General features: G+C 40.5%; 1 protein-coding gene across 2 annotated transcripts; it reads left to right on the top strand.

Annotated features, from left to right (window-relative positions):
• Positions 1 to 1,742: 1,742 nt before the first annotated feature.
• On the top strand, positions 1,743 to 10,106 carry TINCR (TINCR ubiquitin domain containing). Of its 2 annotated transcripts, none has more exons than XM_075611407.1 (3): positions 1,743 to 2,868; positions 6,935 to 6,980; positions 9,572 to 10,106. In XM_075611407.1, exons 1-2 carry the CDS (start codon positions 2,603 to 2,605, stop codon positions 6,954 to 6,956), a joined length of 288 nt encoding a protein of 95 aa, XP_075467522.1. In that variant the 5' UTR covers positions 1,743 to 2,602; the 3' UTR covers positions 6,957 to 6,980; positions 9,572 to 10,106. The 2 variants fall into 2 exon arrangements, 1 of the variants encoding a protein (XP_075467522.1); XR_012803495.1 differs by having other exon boundaries at positions 1,746 to 2,868; positions 6,935 to 7,254.
• The last annotated feature ends 1,131 nt before the right edge of the window (positions 10,107 to 11,237 follow it).

The raw sequence follows: 11,237 nt of genomic DNA, 5'->3' as shown, positions 1-11,237 counted from the left end.
CGCACTTACCAGAATGCCCTCCTACTGTCTCTGTACATTCTTCCTACCAACAAATTAGATTGTAAGCTCTTCGGAGAAGGGACTCCTTTTCCTAAATCTTCCCTTTATGTGTTATTTGTATTATTTGTTATTTATATGATTGTCACGTATATTACTGCTGTGAAGTGCCATGTACATTAATGGCGCTATATAATTAAAGACATACATATATATATATATATATATATATATATATATATATATATATATATATATATATATATATATATATATATATATATATATATATATATATATATATATATATATAAACCATAATACTGAGTTAAGTTATGGTGAGTAAAAAAAGTAGGGAACCATGTTAAAAATGGTTATTGAGGCAAAAAGTGACACTGTGTGCTCATTTGCATGTCATTTCCCAGAATCCCTTGCTGCAGTGGAAGTGCTGTATGCTGGGTGATAATGGGGAAAGGTGGGTTTGCAGACCTGCCTAAGACATGCAGATGAGCATACAGTTATATTTGCATATATATATATATATATATACACACATACACACACACACACACATTGCAATACAGACAATGACCACAGCATGTCATCATTGCTCCACCATCTTCATTGTAAGCATACTGTATGTTGCTGGAGGAATAGCATACTGTACTCAAGGCATACAAAATATGGGGTCTTTGTATCAAGTGCAATTCTGGGGCACAAAATCTACACCGTGCGTATCAAGAAAAAAATTATATTAACCTGCCTAGGATGTTTTATTTAAAACATCATGTGGTCCACAAGTACAGGCAGTCCTCGTTTTACAACGCTTCATTTTACTACGAATGGCTTATCCAACGCTATGCAATGCATACCTATGTTCATTTATACAACGCCAAAACGGCTTATCCAACGCTCTTACGACGCTTTGCAACGTTGTTTATGTACAGTGTACACAAACAACGTTGCAAAGCGTCGTAAGAGCGTATATATATAATATACAATATAATATTTTATTATACTATATAATATATTATTTATTATGTTATATTATATATATATAACACAGTATATACACTATATAATTTATATATGTGCTGCATATCTTATTGCCTGCGTAAAATATTTGGTGTATTTTAGTGTTAAAAATGCCTTCAGGAACGGAACCTTTCATTTAAACAGTGTTCCTATGGGAAAACGTGTTTCGCTTTACAACGTTTCGCTATCCAACGCCATTTTGAGTAACGCATTGTGTCGGATAACCGAGGACTGCCTGTAATGTAAACTTTCTATACAGGAACATGAAGACGGGAGTGTTAGAACAGATAACGTAACCTATTCACACATTTATATCAGTGACAGTAACACATGGAGACTAAATTAAGAGTATCTCTCTTGAGGAACCCCAAAAAGAAGTCTCTATCACCCCAAGCCAAGCAACAAGACAGAGGCAAGAAAAACTTAAGAAGTCAAACCATTAAATTTCACAAGGTGAAATGAGCAGGGGCAACATGATCTGGTACCTTAAAAAGATTTCACCACAAGGTACAAATTTCACTTCTTTGTGCCCTGTGAAATATCAAAAGAGTGCTTTCTTTTCAAACGGAAAACTGGAACACTCAGCCCTGCATACGGTTTCCAACTTGTCCAATACATGAAAGAGAAGCTGTAACACCTGGATTTCACAATTCCTGCTCCCATAAACACCCAGAGACGGCGTGGGTGAAATCCTTACAGATTTGGACATAAAACGTTTCAGGTTACACCGAGCCCTATTTTTTTCTATTTTTTGGAGTACGTTTTCTAATTTAGCATTCAGTTCCTGTTCTCCGCTACGCTCTTTGGATTATGATGTTATTTCACAAAAGGGAAAGACGTGAAAAAATCACGGAACTGCTACATTGCCAGTGAAAAGGAGGCCGCCGCAAAGATGATTTTACTTGAATGTTTCATTGAAACTGCAAGAGGATTTGACAGCGAGCTATGATTCGGAGGAAAAAGGAAAACCAAACAATACATTTTAGATGTAAAACTTGTTTTTGGACTATTTTCTGGCTTTGTGCTTTGGCAAAGCGGCTGCAGGAAGATTTAGACCTTGGAAGCTTTAAATATAACAATGAACGTTTTTTGAGCTACCACGTTACATGATTTTGACACGTATGAATGGGTATTGGAGGTAGGGGAAGCACACCTTTTCTACCTCCAATACTTATTCATACTTACGTGAATCCAGCTTAGAGACGCCATGGTCAACAGAGGGTGAGCACCAAGGAGAAAAAACATTGTTTAATATATATATATTTATAAGCAATAGTGTGCCACTCTTACACACTTCCTTTCATGATTTTGATAAGAACATGTTTTAATGACCATGAAGATGCAAGTGTATCAGTGTGAGTCCGTGTCCACATGAGTGTGTGCATGTATGTGGATACGTGTGCGTGCATGCCCGTGAGTTTGTGTGTGCACGTGTACGGTATGTGTAAAGAATGTAGCAGATACCAGTTTGACAAGAAACTCAGGAAGTTCATTTTATTCTGCTTCTGTCTCAAAGTCTGGATGCTCTGCAGATTGTGTGGATCCCAACCGTAAAATGTAGTTAGGACAAATGAATATGGATAAACTAAGAAGACTATCTTTGTATTGGGTTAAATACGACATCCTGGTCCACCTGCCAGAAGATTGTCAAATGTTGCCTCTGACAATCAAGCCAACGGAAACCATAAAGGACCTAAGAGTTCATCTGGTAAAACAAGGCATCTCCTCCTGGAAGAAACACTTCTCCTACAATGGGAGACAATTAGGCGAATATGAAACTATTAAAGATGTCAACATCAGAAATGGATCTGTCATTTTACTCCTTCCCGACAGAAGGTAGGTTAATGATACAATATTTTTTTTAATAGTAAATCAAAAATTGTTGTCTCCAGTGGATACAAAATCAGATATTTCAATTAACGAAATGATAAAACGTAATGTCAATGGAATGGGTTTGCAAATAATGAGGATGCCCTAAGCAAGTCAGTGAATGCCCCTATGTAAATATATCAGCTGCTATTAATAGGGATTAAAGATCCTTTTAAATATGGCAAGTAAAAAGTTCTGGGTCATTAAACAGCTCAACGAGCACCTTCTGTTCTTACAGAGATTCCAAACACTGACATCATGTCACTGACTGATTTATATTCCAGGTAATTCACTAAACATATGTAGAGACATAGCAAGACTTACTGTTTTCAGCCCTAGGACAAGCTGTGGGACCGTGACTGCGACTCCCTGCTGTCCCGGAGGATGCGGGGGGCGGGGGGGGGGGGGGGGTTCTGGACCAGGCAACATGGACCTCCCGCAGCACAACCGCGGCAGCACTGGCAGACGTCAGGCTTTAAGCGTATTCAGCCGCGGCTACGGGGACCCTAAGTTTTGCTACATCTTGGCAGAAAATGTAGAATATGGAAAATAATTTTTCATTAGTAAGCAGAGTCCACGTTATTTCATGGGGTATTTCAATATAAATAAATACATATTTGAAAGCAACAGACTTGCCTTAAAAAAAATATGCTATAATAATTAATTTGATATAATGTGCACATACACTTATTCTGTAAAAAGATGCTGATCGTAATTTCGCAAATATTCTTTAGTGATGAAGCAAAGTGTATTTATCATATTGTTTTTAATTTCCATGTATTAAATGTCTGATTCAACATAAATATGCATACTAATTACTAACTTAGGAACATTCCAAGATGCATATATCGTACATAAGTGTATTTAAAAGGCATCTACCACCAAACCCTACTGTTAGTAAACAAAGAACTGAAAATATATTGTTAATATGTGTATTAGTATACATAAGGTATTGCATGGAGTCATAGAACAATTATGTATACAAATAATTGTTTATACTCTAGTGATTTATGAGAACAGAGGCAAGAAAATAGGTGTGCGAAAACTGTGTTCCCTTGGTGGAAGGGCAGTGCTAGGGTAATTAGGCGTTCCCTTTCCGGGAGAGCAGGTTTGGGTTAGGTTGTATACGGTTTACTAATTCACAGAGAAGTGCCTAGTAAAATGACATGATATGGAAAAGCTTTACAATGACAACATTTAAAAATATTTAAAAAGTATTTCTGACTGTTAGGAGTCCATGTATCAAGGAACAGAAAAACATATTTAGAAGCACTGCGCCATTTCTGTGCCAAGTCTCGAGGTCTCCATCAGAGGAGGGGGGGACGTAAGGACAAACAAGGGGGTCTCAGCTAGAGATGGGAGAACCTGTTCAAATGCATTGCCCGGAAGTCCGCTGGTTGTTTAGATCAAATACATCCCCCCACCAAAATCCGTTTGCAGATTGGGTACTAAAAGAAATGAGCAGATTCATTCAAATCAGCCATTGAATACAGACTGGGTGGATTTTTAAGAATCCGCACTTAGATTTCATATTTAATCTGAAATCCGTGGCCAGATGGACAGGGAGTTTCAGTTTAGTAGTGTCCCCCAGTTTTATATATCCCCTCAAACCTAGGGAGACATGCCTGTGCTGAAAAAGGGGCACACCTGAGGTACCCAACTGGGAGATACGGCTTTGCAACGTATATTTAAACATGTCCCATCTCCCACTTCCTAAAAGGTTTTCCATACCAACTACTGTATATAGAGCTGAACCAACTAATGTATATAGAGCTGATAAATCTAAGGCACTGACATAGTGACTGGAATGGGGCACTTGTATCAGACCTGACAGGACTAGAACCCACCACCAGCCGCTGCCTAGAAAAGCAGTGGTTGTGGATTCTAGTCCTCTTGGGTCTGACACCAGTACACAACTCCAGTCGCTAGGTGAGGGCCATAGGCTTATCAGCTCTATATAGTTGGTATAGAAATCCTTTTATGAAGGGTGGTATGGGACTCATTTAAATATACTTTGCATAGCATTAGCATATCTCCCAGCCACGTACCTCAAGTGTGCCCCTTTTTCAACTCAGGCATCTCTCCCTAATTTATTTGGAGGGAGGTTTAGGGGTGGAGGGACTAATTTGCTACACCACAGAGTTCACATATCATTGCAACAAAAACAGTCTGGTTATAGTTCACTCTGCATGTACTCTGTGTATAGTGTAGTCCATGAGTAAATACTGACTGCACTAACACAGAGAATAACCTGACCACACCATACACTGACCATGTATAACCTGACCACTCTGTACACTGACATAGAGTATAACCAGACTGCACTAAATCGGACCTGAATATAAGGAAATGGCAGAAAGGGTGACACGTGAGGGGTGACACGGAGGAAGAGCAGAATATACAGTGTATTTAATAATATTTATCGTGCCTGCTGGTGCACAGCAGTACAGGTGAATAATTACAAACGACACAATACAACTATCCTTTCCAGCCAATAATCCACAACCGTTATTTAGAAATATACTTAATTTCCATAAATTTGTTTATGACTACATACAAAAGAAAATTATATATATATATATATATATATATATATATATATATATATATATATATATATATACACACATTTCTATATGTTTGTAGGTAGTAGCATGGATGTCATTTCTATATCAAATCTAATATATACATGCTGTTTGTGTTCCACTTTACATTGATTATGGACCTCATCCACCCCCGTGTCCCTCACTGTAGTTTGTCTCTCTTCTTCCAGCCAAACTTCACCTCAGCTCTGTGTATTGCTGACTGTATATAAAGTGAAAATACTTATATCATACCTAACATTCAAACATAACTACCTTTTGAACTGAGATAGTCAAGTACTGCAAAAAAAAATAAAAAAATACCAAAGCCTTCTGATCAAAAAACGTCTTGATACTTGGATACGTCTGCTAACAAAATAACGAAAAGCAAAATGTATAATTAAGCAGAATTAATTAGCAGTGGTGTGGAATGGGGAATGCTCAGGAGGCAGAGCTGAAGTGACAAATGTCTCCTCTTTTGGATAATTTAGCTAAGTAAAAGTCTTCCCACTGTGCTTGCATCAATAGCATTTTTACTTTTCTGTACTACACCAATGTTAAACTTCTGATCTACCCCCCCCCCCAGCTTTAACCTTCTCTTTAGGGGGGAGGGTTATTTATTTATTTATTATTTATTAATCGGTAATAGTGCTGATCAGGGTACTGTTGTATGGAAGCTTTTATTGACTTGGTTATTGCAGTTTAATGAATAACCCCTATACCAGGAGTGGCCAAGTCCAATCCTCAAGTGCCTCCAACAGGTCAGGTTTTAAGGATATCCCTGCGTCAGCACAGGTGGCTCAACCAGAGACTCAGTCAATGACTGAGCCACTGATTTAGCCACCTGTGCTGAAGCAGGGATATCCTTAAAACCTGACCTTTTAGTGGTCCTTGAAGACTGCTCTTGGTCACTCCTGCCCTATAATGCAAGTCTGTTTAACCATCGTCACCCTCCCTGTGTTACTCCTGTCACAACCAAGTAACCCAACTAATTATAAATGATTTCTTGCATTGCTAAATGTCTGGTCCTAAAACAAGTTATCCATGTTATAGAGCAGGGGTGTGCAAAGTTTTGCCCCTGCGCCCCGCTGCCTGCTCCCCTCCCCTGCTCGCGCCCCCCCCCCCCCTGCTCAGCTCTGGCGTCAAATAACGCAGCGGGGTCATGTGACGTCACGTTGCCATGGCAATGCAACATGACGTGACCCCATGGCGACGCGTTGCTGTAGGAGAAGTTACAGAGGCCTCGCGCGGTCCCCCGGCATTTAATTGAAATTTCTTTGACGGACAGCGCGGGACCTCTGTCACCGCCGCGCCCCCCCTGGAAAATCTCGCACCCCCCCCAGTTTGCGCACCCGTTACAGAGCGTTAAACAACATTAGCATTATACAATTGCATTCTTCTAATAGCCTACTATTGATTCGCTGATAACATTTTAACTTTGTTTTTTACAGATCCGGATGTCACTCAGTGTAACCCGTGTCTCTTTCAATCCAACATGTACGTTTCAGTTCCTCGTCAGCTCTTTTTTTTCTTTAGAGGCTTCAAAGTAGTATATTGGCTTTCATTCGAGACGGGCATCTTTTGGAATTCCCAAGGCCTTGTATCCCGTCAGCATGAATGAAACCTTTCTGTGAGGGAAATGAAGAGAAGCTCAGGCTTCTTTATCAAACTGAATCCGGTGGTAACCTTCGGCAATTCCGGAGGAAGATCTGGCGGCACTGTACGGAAAGGATACGTAGAAAGAGGGTGGTGCACGCACTCGGACAAACAGGTGACAGTGGGGTACTTAGCCGCCGGTGCGCTGGTTCTGGGGAGCTCCTGAAGTCCCCAAAATGATCCAGTAGAGAAGAAGAAGCAGGCACACGGTCTTAGTCAGCAGTGAAAGGGTTTAATGTCATTAAACCCTTTCACTGCTGATTCAGACCCTGTGCCTGCTTCTTCTTCTCTACTGTATGGAAAGGGTCAGGATTCAAACCCACTGTTAGAACTGTGACCTTAACAAAGAGAACTTAATATATTAACTTGTTTCTGTATAGAGTGAAGCAAGCAATTTTCAGTTATGTACTGTTAAATGGAAGGGGATGGGGGGGAGGGGTGTTGGTGTGTTGGGGTCGGGGTAGCTGGTGGGGCTGAGGGTCCCAGGCCCGCTGGGAAGGATTAACCCCTTGTATGCCATAGCGGATTAGCAAGATATTGCATGGCAATGCATCAGGCCACGTCCATACCCGTGCGATCGCGCGCGCGGCGCCAACAAAAGGCTGTACCGCTATGAGGCAGGCCATAGAGCACGCGACTGCGCGCGTGCCGAAGCGCGATGGCGCGCCCAAGTTTTCAGGCGCCAAATTTTTTTTGATTTTGTCGTGCAACGGCCGGGTCACGTGAGCGGTTCAGCCAATGAGGGCAAACCGCTCACGTGACGTCACGGCCACGCCCCCAGCACACTCCCCTTCTCATTGCGTTTCCCCATCCCAAGGGCCACAGATCGCCTCTGGGGCAGCCGCGTGCGACGCCACGCGCTTCGTCTCCCGTGCGCCTACTATATCCGCGGCCTTACTAGCCACTGTGGCATGCAATGGTTAGACAGCTAGCGTAGGATGAGTTGCCTAATTAGGTTTTCTGTATGGCTAGATTTCTAAATGTACAGTCTTAGCAAATTCAAAACTTAAACCCACTACAGTGTACGTGTATTCCTGTCACTTGGAGGCCTACTGGGTTTGTGAGCAAATGTTTACAGCAGGAAACAGAAATGCTCCAACGCCACATCCATCGTGACAAATCATTCAGTGCATTACTGTGTATCTTATCTATATTCTTTCTCCATAAATACGGGTCATTTAGTTCAATACTTTGGCCAAAATATTTTACGCCTGCGTCCACGTCACGGTAACTCCATTTCAGGGGGTCCTACACTACCAATATTATACTGTCTTATGAGAGAGGACGACACACAAAGGCTGCAGCACACTGCATGGGGTGCGTCACATACATACGGTGCCTGAAGGGTTAAAATGTAAGTGCTTCTCTCACGTTTTAACCCTTCAGGCACCGCTTGTAAGTGCTTCTCACATTTTAACCCTTCAGGCACCGCTTGTAAGTGCTTCTCACATTTTAACCCTTCAGGCACCGCTTGTAAGTGCTTCTCACATTTTAACCCTTCAGGCACCGCGGCTTTTCTGTTCTTGGGCTACTTTGGTTGCCTCTTCATGCTTTATTAAATAGGGTAAAGAGGGCCGTGGCTCTTTTTCACACAAAACAATGGCCGAACCCCACTCTTCAGAGTATATTGAATCTGGCCCTAAATTTGTACTTCACATATTTCTAATCTCCGCATCACAATAAATAAGAAATTGCATGAACTCTGATATTCAACATGCAAGTTAAGAGGTTTCTCTTATGGAAAAAGATATGTAGATTATCACTGAGATTATCACATTTCAAGGGCAACAAATGACTCGTTATATCGTTGGAAGGCTTTTGAATGTTTACAAAGGCTTTGATGCCATTAAACCCTAAAAAAAATGCTATATACAGCACTGTGTACATTGTCAGTGCAACACAGGTAAATGATATAGCTATTAGTTATTAAAGCAATGGCAGGCGGAGCTCAACTGATTTTTATTACATTGTGTGAACCTGGGGGTCTCTCACAGCGCTCACAAACACCACGGTGAAACTGGTAGTTCAGTAGATATTTACCTCTGACATACCAGCATTCAAAATGGGAGCAGAAAGGAAACTGTTACTAAGCCAATCAATAACAGTGAACTATGAGGTCGCTGTTCTTGATTGGCTCAGGGGCAGAATGATGTCGGTGGCCATCTTGGATGAGGGCAAACACTTTCTTATAAAGCAATCTCATATTTCCAGAATCATTTATTCACTGGCTAAAGGATGCCACAGTACAACTAATTCAGTGACCCCCACAAAATTGGGGGCTTCAATGCATTATCATCTTTTTCATTTTGCCAAATATAAAGTGCAGGTGTGCACGAACATTTGTTATGCCTCATACACCAAAAGAATAACATGGGTCAGATTGTGCTTATTTGTGTGGCCTGCAATAAACTAATAGTGTTTTTATTTCACAGGGTGTACCACCAAAAATTATCTTGAAAATGGAGAATCCCTTTCATATCTGTGAGGAAGCCAAGAACAGCCATTTTGAATAAGATGTTGTTTCATTTTACCACAATGTAAGAGGTAAGAAAGCAGTTTATGCTGTTGCCAGCATTTTGCTGTGTATTCCTCACATGATTCACAGCCAGAAGAATAAGGTGATAACATCATGGATCCTGGCAATGGTGATCACAGCAACAAACATTCAATGCTATCATTCTCCAGGATCTGCATCTTCATCTAAAAGACTAAAAAGGAGAAGTATCTCGTACAACCAGGAGACTGGGGCTCGAGAACATGTGGGACCTTGACATTGGCAAGTTAAAAACGACTCGCTAAACAATAATCAGAGACTGGACAAAGCAGACACCTTTACATGCCCAGTATGTTCTCTTATTCCACATGGAACACTCTGGTTACACTACATATGGTCCCTCACCTTCACACATCAACAGAGACTTTTTACAAATGTTTTGTATTTATTAAAAATATGCAAATTGTACCAAATACAGTAGAATTTACAATGCATCTGATCTCAGACCCGCTATTAGAGAGGGTTGAGGTTCCTTACTATGTAACTGATCTCAGTCACACTATTAGAGAGAGTTGGGATTCCTTACAATGCAATAGATCTCAGATGCGCTATTAGAGACGGTTGTGGTTCCTTACAATGCATCTGATCTCAGACACACTATTAGAGACGGTTGTGGTTCCTTACAATGCATCTGATCTCAGACACACTATTAGAGAGAGTTGGGGTTCCTTACAATGCATCTAATCTCAGACGCTCTATTAGAGAGGGTTTGGGTTCCTTACACTTAATTTAATCTCAAACGTGCTATTAGAGAGGTGCGGTTCCGCAGAATTTCACAATATAATTATAGGGTTCCTAAACCAAAAAAAGGTTTAAAACCTCTGCACTAGACAGATATGTTTACACAATATTCCCTGGTTTTAACTGCCTGTAAACGGATAACACTGGCCAAACCTTATTGGGATAGACTTAACCACACATCTGTGCTAGAAATGGTGGGGTTTTAGCACAAATTGATCTGGGCAATAAACAATCATACACGTTACAGGTTTCCTAGAAAAGGAAAGGTCATTTTAAGGACCTTTGTTGTCAAATTTAATTCAACATGGCCTCGGAGCTTGTCTTTCTCACTAAGACACACTCACTCTTTTTTGGTTGCTTTTAATATGTGGGCTAACTCTTTTACCAGGCGAGAACACAGAACACACAAGCAGTGGAAGAGCAAACAGCCATCATATCAAAAGGATGTACACTTGTTAAATGATATAAAAACAATAGTGGTCTAATAATGTACAAACATTCACAATGCTCATTCTTAAAGTACACTTATAATGTTGTCTATTACGTTACATCTAAAATTTGTGTTCCTTAATTCGATCTACGTGCCCTAAACATATCTGTTTATTTTATGTTGGCAGTACCTCATAAATTAAAATGAGTTTATTAATATAACAACGTGACGATTTAGGTGCAGTGAAGCTAAAAATTGTTTCAGATTATGTGTCAAAAACATGACAGACCATATATCTCAGATGCTCCCGTATACGTTTCTATATTCCCTCATCAACTTGAGAATAATTATGCTGATTCGCTCAATTCAAATA

This window comes from Ascaphus truei, chromosome 8 (genome assembly GCF_040206685.1).
Source record: "Ascaphus truei isolate aAscTru1 chromosome 8, aAscTru1.hap1, whole genome shotgun sequence".
Lineage (NCBI taxonomy): Eukaryota > Metazoa > Chordata > Amphibia > Anura > Ascaphidae > Ascaphus > Ascaphus truei.
The sequence above is the reverse complement of the archived record's forward strand: the minus strand, read 5'-3'. Positions and strand labels throughout refer to the sequence as shown.